General features: G+C 24.3%; 2 protein-coding genes across 2 annotated transcripts; both read left to right on the plus strand.

Annotated features, from left to right (window-relative positions):
- The first annotated feature begins 2,489 nt into the window (after positions 1–2,489).
- On the plus strand, positions 2,490–3,776 carry LOC149510938 (uncharacterized). Its single transcript, XM_089756337.1, has 3 exons — positions 2,490–2,604; positions 2,781–3,323; positions 3,574–3,776. The coding sequence occupies exons 1-3, from the start codon at positions 2,490–2,492 to the stop codon at positions 3,774–3,776; spliced, it is 861 nt and encodes a 286-aa protein (XP_089612463.1).
- A 2,309-nt stretch (positions 3,777–6,085) lies between these two features.
- On the plus strand, positions 6,086–8,225 carry LOC111279439 (uncharacterized). The gene is made up of 3 exons (XM_022866419.2): positions 6,086–6,263; positions 6,378–6,799; positions 7,354–8,225. Exons 2-3 carry the CDS (start codon positions 6,413–6,415, stop codon positions 7,957–7,959), a joined length of 993 nt encoding a protein of 330 aa, XP_022722154.2. The 5' UTR covers positions 6,086–6,263; positions 6,378–6,412; the 3' UTR covers positions 7,960–8,225.
- Positions 8,226–12,341: the final 4,116 nt, after the last annotated feature.

Raw genomic sequence — 12,341 nt, forward strand, 5'->3', positions numbered from 1 at the left:
GAGATTTTTAAGGAAGAAGAGTGATCATGTGTGTTACAACCTATTTTAATTGATTTTTTTTTTTTACATTTTATTATTGTAGTTAGGGTGGAAAAGGGTATTGATACTTAGCATTGCGAAGTGAGGGAGATTTTACTAGTATATATTAATTAAACCGCCAACTTAGCTTGAGGTGTAAGAGTTATTGGAATATTGCAAAAAAGACTAGGGGTGGAAAAACATTACAAAACTCAGAAAAATGTCCAAATGGCTTGAGATCAAATTTCAATATAATTTAGATTGATTAAGAAATTTAAAATTTGAATTCGAAAATATTCGAATAAAAACAATCTAAACTGAAAGCAGCTTAAATGTAAATTAATCTAAAAATAAAATTAATTTATATAGATTCAATCTAAATTTTGTAAAAAATTGAAGTTTTAATATGAAAATATTCAAATTGTAATTAACATGAGATTGATCAAATGGAAAAATCCAAAAGAGGCTAAACACAAAATAAATTAAATTTGTCATGATCCAAATTCAAGATGGTTTGAACCTGAAATAATAAATTCAAAACAATTTAAACTCGAATGAATGCAAATTCAAAAACATAATCTGCTCAATTGCTTTATAGGTGTGTTTGATTGAAATTATGTTGAAGCGTATGCTATTAAAGTGATCACCTCTTAATTAAGAATAATTGTATAAACCAACCAAATTAAATTTTAAATTTTTGTCTATGTTGTCTTTCAATTAAGAGATGTTGTAATTTGTTTGGAATTTGTTAATGGTCTCATATTTTGTATCATTTGTGATATTCTAATAGAATGTCTTGACTTACCAAAAGCAAGGATGCTCAATATTCAAACTTGAAGCATAAGGAATTCTTGTTTGTCCAAAAGTACTGATACACGGAATAAAGATTAGATTAAAATAATTGAAGGGGAAGGTTTTCCATCCCCGCTATCCATCATGGAAAAAATGCAAAGGTATTCATCACGGAATAAATTAGATTATAATAAATTAAATTAAAGGGAAAGAAAATGCAAAGGTACGTGTCTTGGAGTTAGTTATTAAGTTAATTAATTGAATAAAGATTAAAGTGATAAGCTCAATGATTAGAATATTGAATGAAGATATAAATAAATAAGAGGATTCATGACATTCGAGAAAATACTTTAGTTATCCATGATCTTTATATGATATTGTAGGGAGGTGGTGGATACTCGTAAAGGAAAAGACTCAGATAAAATTTTTTATATGAAGTTCATAAAATTCTCTATTAGAAATGATTAAATAAAAATTAAAATTAGTAAACTAAAAGATCTCGTTATATAGATTAAGTGTGCAAAATTTGAAAAATATTAAATGAATTTTGATATATTTTTTAAATAAATATTTTTAGTAAAGGTGTTGACAGAATTTTTATTATTAAATAACTATCAATTAAATTTAAATTATAATCAATATTTTTAATAATTTTTTTTACATATTATTGATTTTATATTGAACTCTATCAATTTATCGATTTGGATTTTATATTAAAATTTTTATTAAATTATTTTTAATAAAAAACTTTACAAACTTCACCTAAAAAACTTTATGTAAGTTTTGTCCACTAACAAAAAAACTCATGTAAAGAATAAAAAAAAGAGGAAGTCACTTAGAAATTTAGAACTTTAATTTTGATTGACTTTTCTTAACTCATTGAATTATATGAGTGTTTATACTTTTCAATAAATGAATTTAAATTCAAAATATTAAATACAAAAGACATTAAGAACTAGGTGCATTCAACTACATACATTTACTTAAAATTAATTAGGTTCATAAATATTTTAGATTTATAAATAACTAAATTTATAAATGGTTAGATTCATGATACATTGTTTCAAGTTTAATTTCCAACAAATATTTCATTTTCATTCATAAAAAGAAGTCAAATGACTTAATATGTGGAATCCTCCTGAGATTAAGTGAGTATAAAAAAATATAATATAAAAATTTTTTATTAAATATATAAAAAATAAAAGAAAAATGAAAAAAATAAACATGTGATATACTATTGGTATTAAATGGGTTTTAAAAAAATAAAATATAAAAAACTATTTTTTAAATATTTTTTTAAAAAAAAAGTTTAAAAGGATAAAATAAAAAAAGTAAAAAAGAAAGTTTGGTACAAGTGAGTTCCAAATATAAAGAATAAAATTTTTTTAAAATATATTCTTTTATCATTTTAAAAAATATTTATTAAATAATTTAAAAGAAAAAGTTAAAAAAGCAAAAAGAAAAAAAATTAAAAATTAAAAAAAAGAAAATGACACATGACACATGACAGCTACTGTTGACCGTACATAGCTCAAGTGAGTGCTACAAGAGAATAAATATAAAAAAAAAAAAATTTATTAAATATTTTTTAAAAGTTTCATCAATAATAGATCCTTTGTAGTTCTATAAATCCCCGAGAACTGTATCTGTCTGTAACCAAGATTGTCAGTGTGTCACCAATGGCAGATTTACCAGCAAGTGGAGAAACTGCATTCCGAACGACATTAGGCCGCTTTGGTAATATAAATCTTGATGATGAGGCAGATGGGTCATCATCAATGACCAATGCAGAAGGTAAGCAATTAAGGCAGTTGGGTATATCATACATACTAACTACTCTTTAATATTTTGAAAATTGAAGCTACCAAAGATTTGATTTCTTAGTTCTTATATCTGAAATTAAGATTACAGTTTTTGGCTATAGCTACTCTTTTATTAGTACTCAGCAATATATATTTTCCTTCTTAAAGCGACGATAAGGAATCTAATAGAGATAAAGAAGCGGGAGGAGGGCAACGTGGAGCTGGATCTTGATAAATATGAGGAGCTTTGGAAGGCTATAGTAACTGAAGATTGGAAAGAAGTGAAAAAGCAATTGGACTTACTTGGCAATCATGCTCTTACATCTCCAATAACAGCCTTTTATGAGACAATTTTGCACATTTCGGTGAATTCGGAGAAAGCCCTGTGGATTGTAGAGGAAATTGTTTGGAAAATTGACGCAGCCTCACTCGGGAAAACCGATTATCACCGTGACACTGCCCTGAGCAACGCAGCCTATGTGGGCAACACTAAAGCTGTGAAGATGATGGCCCTCAAGAACCCAGACTTGCTGAAACGGGTTAACGACAGTGGTGATTCTCCATTCCATGCTGCTGCCAGGTTTGGGCACGAGGAAACGATTCGCTGTCTGTTATCAGTGGCTGAAACAACTCAAATGGATGACCAGAGCTTCTTCTCCGGTGATAATGGTGCTACGTTCGTCCAATATCTGATATCTGCAAATCTCTATGGTAAGAGAAACTCACCCCCTCCATGATGTTGAATTTTCGTCAAAACAAATATATATTACACTATTGCTTTTTCTAGTAATATGGCCGATAAAATCAAAATTTTATTTTTAAAATACTTCTCTATCTCTTTACCAATTATATTAACTCTTATGAGTTACATTTATGATATTAATTATTGATGGATAATTTTGTATTTTCATTTGTGTTCCCTAGCAAATATTAATTATATTAATTATATTTGTATCTACAGATCTAGCTCTTGCTATGATAAAGCGGTATCCAAATTTATATCGTGATAATTTCAAACAAAGGAAAAGAATTCTAAACCAATTGGCTAAAAAACCTCTCGGATTTGAAAGTGGATGTAAGTTTACATTTTTGGATCGCTTGATCTATAAAGGTTCGTCTCTTTACATTCATATCAATCCATTTACTAATTTTTTATTCATTTAATTTGTATACAAATAATGACATGAAGAATTACATATTTTGTTTAATTCTTTTAAATCTAGATTTTGGTAAAAAAGAAAAATAAAATAAAATAAACCTAATATCTATTTGCCCATTAGACTTTATGTGCAATATTTTTTTATACCTTCTTTAGCTTGCATCTTCTTTTTATACTTGGATCCTTGAGCAAGTCCATCAATCTTTGATTTTGATCAAGTGTGGATGATAAGACAAATAAATGTAGTTTGTTTCAAACCAAGTCTCAGTCCATCTTGGTCTGATTTGGGTCTAATACCAATTCAATTGGTTTTGGAATTGAAAATCTAATTTTCTTTTGTGTTGGAGTCCCTCTAAAATCAATAATCAAATAAAATCAATCATTTATATGAATGTAGATATGCAATGTAATCAAAGTATAAGTTACCATGCCTTAACTCTAATATTTATATATAAAAAAAAGATACAATTTAATTATATTTTTTTTAAGTTAAATGTTCATTTGTTTTCCGAATTATAGTATTTTTATCAATTTGCTACTTAAAAAATAAAAATTCACAATTAGATATTTAAAGTTTATTTTCGTTAGACAAATTATATCGTTGACTATAATAAAAATGTGTCAAATGTTATGTTATTTTATTTTAAAATTATTATTTAAAAAAATGCAAAAATTTAAAAATAAAATATAAAAAATAAAGAATTTAAATTTTTTATTTTTTATTTCTTAATTTTTTGAAATTAAAAAAAAATTTGAAATTTTGAAAAAAATTAAAAATTCATTTTTGAAAAAGTATATTTTTTCTTAATTAAAATTTGTGAACTTAAAATAAATTTTTTTGAAAAAGTGAAACCAAAAAAACAAAAAATATATTTTTTACTTTTAATTTTTGAAGTAAAAAATCTAATTTTAAAAAAACAGAAAAGGAGTGTAGGGAGAGAGCAAGAGAAACGGGAAAGGGCCAGATCAGTAGCCGATAGACCCTCTCCGTACCCCTTGTTCCCTTCTTGTTCCCCCTATCCTTTCCCTTGCATCTGGCTGACCAAATTTGTTGTTTATCGGTCGTGCCCTTCCCTCTCTTTCTTTCTTTTCTTTTTTGCTCTCTCCTTAACAAAAATAAAGTTTGAGTATATGAGCACGAATTTTTATTCATTAAATATCAAAACCACATAACCCATAGAGTTACGAGAGCAAATTAGTATTTAAAGGTTTTTGTTTTTTCAACATCTCTTCTAATCTTGACATGCAGACATTTCAATAACAAAAAGATATCACATGTCATGTTATATTATTTTTAAATGAAAAAATTCACAAAGTAAAAAAATTAAATTAAGAAATTAAATTTTTACATTTAAGAAATAAAAAAATGGTTTTCTTAGAATTTTTATTTTGAAATTAAAATAAAATTTTGGGAAATTTTGAAAAATAAAAATATTTATTTTTGAAAAATACATTTTTTTTCTTAAAATTTTTGAAATTAAAACAAAAATTTTTGGAAAAATAAAATAATATTTTTACTTTTAATTTTTGAAATAAAAAAATTAAGAAATTTTTAAAAATCTATTTTTAAAAAAAAAATAATAGAAAGGGGTATTGAGAGGGAGAGAGAAAGGAAAGGTGAGGCCCAATTTTGCATTTGGTGTGGCAATTGTAATCGTATATCATAATTTTATTCGTTGTATTTTAGGCCACCTTAATTTATTGTTAATAGAATTAGTGTTAGAAACGATTTACTTAACAAAAGTAAATTTTGAGTAAATGATTGCCAATTTTTATTCTTTATTCTTCAAATACTAGAAACGAGAGAGGTGATACATTTGTGTAGGGTCGGCAATCCGACCCGCTTTCGACAGGTTCGGATATGACCCCATCTTATAGGATTAATTTTTTTTTTTAAATTAAATTTTGAGTCGGGTCAAATCAAGTAAAGTTAAAAAAAAATTGGGGTTAGGTCAGGTTTGGATTTTAACCAAACCCAACCCGATATTATATAAAATTATTTTTTAATTATTTATTTAATTATTTATTTATATATTTATATAATTATATATTTAAATATTTATATTTAAAAATAATATTTTATATTTTTAAAAAATAATATTTTATTAATTTCGGGTCAGGTCAGGAATGATTTATGTAATATCGGATCGAATTTGAATATGAAAAAAATAAAAAAAATTTCGGGTTGGGTCAGATTCAAGATAAACAAAAACATGCCCCGACCCAATCTGTTACCATCCCTAGATTTGTGAAGACAAATTAATAAATAACTTTTTTTTTCTCTTCTCTCCTATCTTAATTTGCAGTTATTTCGGTGACAAAGGAAGTTACTGTTACATCCACTCAGCTCAAAAATGATGATTTCCTGCCTATTAATATTGTTGATAGAGATAGAGAGAATCTTACAAATCAGGGAAGGGAACATATCAAGAGCTCAATAAATTTTTTTGAGCAGTGTAGACGACTAGCCTTTTTTATAGTTTGTTTAATCAGTAATTCTCTCACTTAATTAGATTTATTGATTTTTTTTTCACCAAATTAGCACATAATTCTCTTTAATTAATATTGAATAAAAATTTTTGTCTTTTTTACCTGTTGAATGGCAGTTCCAAGGGTTGAAAGCATTTATAAAACCGAGTTGATGAATGAGCAAGCTCGTCAACTCGTCAAATCAATGTGCACTGGAGTTGTCTGGACATTCGACAATGCCTCAGATACACTAAAGCCGCCGATTTTGAAAGCTGCAAGTTTGGGGATTCGAGAGATAGTCGAAGAAATTTTACAAGTATACTCATCTTCATCAATGTTCTATGACGATAACAATTATAATATTTTTCAGCTTGCAGTTTTACATCGCCGAGAAAAAGTTTTCAATTTGATCTACAAAAGGGGTCTATCCCAAAAATGGGTTGCAAGTTATCCATGCAAGAACAAAGAAAACATAGTTCATTTAGCTGGTAGGTGCATACCTTCAACGCATATTAATGGTGCCGCTTTGCAAATGCAGTGGGAGATGCATTGGTTCAAGGTAATAGATCTTTACTAACTTAAGGAGTAATATAAATTACATTATACATTTACAATTTTTGTATAATATTTCATATCTATCAGCGATGTTTAAATTTTAATTTTTGGATTATCACTTTTGAATATGTTGTTTTAAGTTCATCCATTTTCATCAACTGTCTTTAAAATATGATAAAATTACGGTTGATGAGATAGATGAATTTAAAATTTTTTAAAATATTGTGATTCAAAAATTAAATTTTAAAAATTGTGAATGAAAAATAAAATATTGCCTAAGATAATTGATGATTTTACTTTCAGCTTAAGAGAATCAAACCAAATATATATTAGCATTTTATATGCATGAATCAATATCATTTAAACATTTAAAATTTTTGGTCATGGTGGAGTTAGAATAGTGTTTTGGCATTATAATCTTCCAATTTCTTACATGAAAACTTCTTCAATTGGTCTTACCATCGTTTGGAGAGTGGATTAGGCATGCAAAACCTGCAAATATGTTAACCATAATTTTTTTAAAAAAAATTTAATATGAATTCTTTTTTTCTTCCATAGGCAGTAGAAAGTTTCGTCCATCCATCACTCTCGGAAGAACAAAACTCTGGGAAAAAAACTCCAAGAGAAGTGTTTGATGATGAACATAAGGATTTGGTGAAGGAAGGGGAGAAATGGTTGAGGGACACTGCCACATCATGTATGGTTGTGGATGCACTAATCATCGCTATGGTGTTCGCAGCAATAATTGCTGTACCAGGAAACAACGAGAAGGGAATACCAAACTTAAGGCATGAAACTATCTTCAAAGTCTTTTTCATGGCAGATGCTGCTGCACTCTTTTCTTCTTCTTTTTCATTATTGTTGTTCGTGCGAATCCTGACTTCACGATATGCCAAAGAAGATTTTCTTGAAGCCTTGCCAAAGAGGTTACTTTTGGGTCTTGTGACCTTAATTTTTTCCATAGCGGCCATGTTGGTAGCCTCCAGTTCAGCCTTGATTATGCTCATAGATGCAGTACCTGGTCCTAAGGTGATGCTTAGAAGTTCGACTATCATTCCAATGACTATAATGGCTGCTCTTCCAATTGTCTTCTTTATATGGTCACAATCTCATCTCCTCATCGAGGTCTTTATGTCGACTTATTGGCCTACTATTCGTTACTAAAAAGGATGATGATTAAGCAATTCAGTGGGCAGTATTCTATTCCCTGTTGCTTTGCTTGTTTTACAGTAGTTAAACTTTTTTTTTTTGGTACAGAGGATGGGCATAGTCCACGGGAAGGGAGGACGTCTTGGTTCCAAACTAAAATCTTTATGTTTTCCTAAGAGCTCTTTTAGTTATTAGACCAAGAAGCTAAGGACTCATACTTAAACTTTACTTCTTCAGTTTGAATAATATTTAGTGTGAATTTGATCCAATTTTATGATGATTTATTACTCGAGTTTATATTTATTTTTAAGGGTAAGTTAACTTTTAATTTTGTTCATTAGTTCATTAACAATGTGCCACCATATGGGTGCCTAAAAGTGTATGTAAAACTTGTATATTGTTGTCAAACATTTGATGCTCCATCATAAATTATTCTTATACACTGAAAATGTATTGTATGATATCATTTTATTAATTAATAAATTTAAAAGATTAAGAATCTTAAAGATAAAAATTAAAAATTATATAATTGAATAAAAGTAATTATTAAAATTTTTATCTTTTAAGCATTTTTAATTTTTTTTTAAAATTAATTAATTAATTAATAAGGTGATAACATATGAGACATTGTTAACGTATAAAAATAATACACTGATAGTGAATTGAATATAAACCCTTATTGCACGTTTGGTTTGCGGAATGTAATAGATGGGAAATGGAACTAGTATTATGTGAAAATAAAAAAATAAGAAGAATAAAATAAAATATGTATTATAAAGTTTGGTTCATTATAATAGAATAGATAAGAAATTAGTATTAATTAATTCAAAGAACATGAAAAGAATTAGTTTAAAAAACCACTTTACCCTTATAATTTATTATCAAAATTATTAATTAATAAAATCAATAAAATATTAGTAATAATTTAATATATTCAATTTTCATTTAATATTATTCAATATTAATTTAATACCATTAAATATTATTGAACAATATTAAATATTAATTTAATCATATTAAATTTCAATTTAATAATATTAAATATTAATTAAATAATATTCAACATTTGCTAATATTTTATATTAATATTAATTTAATAATATTTTAATATAACAATTTTAACATAAAATTTTATTTTAATTATATTCTAATATTAAATATTAATTTAACAATATTTAAAATAAAATATTATATTAATAATACTTTAATATGAAATATTAATTTAATAGTATCTTAATATTATTTAATTAAATTTATAATACTTTATTTTTATTTTGTATTACATATTTAATTATTATTTTTTAAAAATTTTAATAATATTTTAATAATATTTTAATACTAAATAATATTCAATATTAATTTAATATTATTAGCTATTATTTAATAATATTAAATATTATTGAATAATATTAAATATTAACTAATCATATTAAATTTTAATATAATAATATTAAATTTTAATATAATAATATTAAATTTTAATAAAATAATTTTAAATATTTTGTAATATTTTGTTATAAATATTAATTTAATAATATTTTAATATTTAATATTATTTTAATAATATTTTAATATTAGGTTTGAAATATTTATTTAAATAATATATTAATATTATGTACTAATTTAACAATATTTCATATCATTTTAATATTAAATAGTGATTTAATAATACTTTAATACTATTTAAATAATTTTATAATATTTTAATGTTATTTTAATATTAAATTTTTAATTTTTAATTTTTAAAATTTAATATCATTTTAATAATATTTTAATATAAAATAATATTTAATATGATTTTAATAATTAATATTACTATAATAATATTTTAATATTATTTTGTACTAAATATTAATTTGTAATATGTTAATATTTAGTGTTCTTTATTATTATTTTAATATTTAATATTTAATATATCTTAATAATTTTGAATATTAAATATTATTTTATTATTTAATATTAAGTTAATAATATTTTAATATTATTTAACAAATGTTATCACTTTTATTATTATTTTAATATTATTTCAATATTCAATATTAATTTAATAGTTTATTAAAATTTTATTATTAAGTTAATAATAGTATCCATGTGATACAAAGAATTGAAAATAGGTGTGCCAAAACATGAGACATTCTGTAAGTGACATTTCGACTAAAAATGAAATTCTTAATTTGAAATAGATAAAAAATACTCCTCTTTAACCATTATATATACTATATTTAAATTTTGAAAGAAAAGTGTAAATGTTTTAGAAATATAAATTTAATATAAATTAAACTAATACATCAAATATATGGAATATTTGATCACATCATTTTCAATATTCCATATATTTGTTATCAACTTTAATATAAATTTGTATTCCATATATTTGCTATTATTTGATGTATTAGTTTAATTTTTTTGTAATTTTGATTCAAATTTTTAATAATCTAAAATCTCTACGAAACTTGAAATATTTACGAATCTAGAACCTTTGTAAAACTTGAAAATTCTTGTCAATCTAAAAATTTTTACAAATCTAAAACCTTTGTGAATTAGAAATCTCTGCGAAACTTGAAATTTTGCAAATCTAAAATCTTTGCGAAACTTGAAATTCTTGAGAATTTGAAAACCTTTGCGAATCTTGAATCTTTGAAAATTTAAAATTATTATGAATTTTTTGCAAATCTTGAAGTCATAGAATCTTTCAGTTCTTGTTATGGAGCTTAACAAATCTTTGAAATTTTGTGAACTATTGAATTTTCAAATTATGAATCTTTGAATTTCAAGATTGTTTTTATTTTTTTGTACCTGAACAAAATGGATGTCTTTTGTCTTTATGCAATTTTTGTTTTATAAAAACTATGTAAAGAGGAGCAACTATAAACACTTCATTTTGTCTAAAATTTTTTCAAGATTGAAAATGGGCTTCGACCATAAAATTGAGCTCAATTAGGAAGCTTCAGGCCCAATAGAAAATTTTTTAATTTTAATTTGATTTGATTTGATTTATTTATTTCATTTAATTTTAATTGTTTTAAAAAAAAGTCAAAAGTAAAAAAAAGGTAAAAAAAATAAAAAAGAGAAATAAAAAAAAAACGAAGGATTTTGGCCTGATTCATGCAAATCCCGTGAAAGGAAAAACTCAAAATCAAATCCTAAATTACAAAATTACAATAAAACCATAATCAATTTGATTAATTTTCCAAAATTAGAGGGATTCAATCTCGATAAATAAATACAAATCACACACAAAGGGAGAAAAAAGAAAAAAATTCAAGGGATCTTAGTTTCCTAGTTTTTTAATTTTGGGAAGAAATCATTCAAGCAAATTCTGAGATTTTTTTTTATTATTTTATTTCATTCTGAGTTTGATTTGATTTGCTTTTGGGTTTCCTAAATTTGGGTTTTAATTTTTAAATTTGATTTCATATTCTATTGAGCTTCTGGAATTTTTGTTGGGGTTTTTTTGTTGGTTTTTTATTCTGAGATTTTTGTTAAGTTTTTAAAAATCTAAAAACTTTTCTAAGTATTTTCTGAGTTTAAGATAAACTTTCCAATTGAAGTTTGAAGTTTTCGCGTGAACCCAGTGACCTATGTGAAGATCCGTGCTTCAAGCCCTATTCAATCACAAGTTTTCTTTTTTCTTTTTCCTTTTTATTTTTTTTATTTTATTTGATTTTATTTTTTGTTTCTCTATTTTTTATTTTATTTTTATTCTCCTATTTTTCGTATTTAAATTTTGCATGTTATATTTTGCCTGATATGATTATATATTTTATTTAATTACATGATTTTTAAAATATTTGTTTGCATGATTTTGTTTGTGTGATTCATTTTTGGATGATTATTAATTAATTTGCATGATATTTTATCTTAATTACATGATAATTTATATTAATTGCATGATATCATATTATTATTGTATGATGTTATATTATTATTTGCATAATATTATTTTTCATGATAATTTTTGTTTTATTTGATTTTTTTAATTTAAAAAGGGAATTAAAAAATAAAAATTTTTAATCTTACTAAACTATTAGAGGATTTAAATATTTAATTAAGTCATACCAAACTATTGGAGGACTTAATGAATTTTTTAAATAAAATAAAATAATACATTTTTAGTCCTAACAAATTATTGGAGGATCAAAATTTTGAAATTAAATCTAACCGAACTATTGAAAAATTTAATGAATTTTCTCAAAGTAAAATTTTATAAATGATTTTCAAATAAAATCTCATCAAACCGTTGAGAGATCTGCATCAAAGTAAAATCTTACCAAACTATTGCAGGATTTTACTAATTATTTTTTAAATAAAATATATTAATGAACCCGATGACAAAACCTCTTTAGAGTGAGACATTAGTCTCTATGAATACTTCTGAGGTAAAAAAAATTATCTTA

Source organism: Durio zibethinus, chromosome 27, assembly GCF_047325235.1.
Source record: "Durio zibethinus cultivar Kanyao isolate XHJ-2024 chromosome 27, ASM4732523v1, whole genome shotgun sequence".
Classification (NCBI taxonomy): Eukaryota; Viridiplantae; Streptophyta; class Magnoliopsida; order Malvales; family Malvaceae; genus Durio; species Durio zibethinus.

What these genes read in the sequence shown, in the direction of transcription:
- LOC149510938 (XM_089756337.1), top strand. Translation starts at nt 2,490, where the DNA reads ATGGCAGATTTACCAGCAAGTGGAGAAACTGCATTCCGAACGACATTA. An exon ending in ATCAATGACCAATGCAGAAG is followed by an intron (nt 2,605 to 2,780) that starts GTAAGCAATTAA and finishes TCCTTCTTAAAG; the next exon opens with CGACGATAAGGAATCTAATA. An exon ending in GATATCTGCAAATCTCTATG is followed by an intron (nt 3,324 to 3,573) that starts GTAAGAGAAACT and finishes TTGTATCTACAG; the next exon opens with ATCTAGCTCTTGCTATGATA.
- LOC111279439 (XM_022866419.2), top strand. Translation starts at nt 6,413, where the DNA reads ATGAATGAGCAAGCTCGTCAACTCGTCAAATCAATGTGCACTGGAGTT. An exon ending in GGGAGATGCATTGGTTCAAG is followed by an intron (nt 6,800 to 7,353) that starts GTAATAGATCTT and finishes TTTCTTCCATAG; the next exon opens with GCAGTAGAAAGTTTCGTCCA.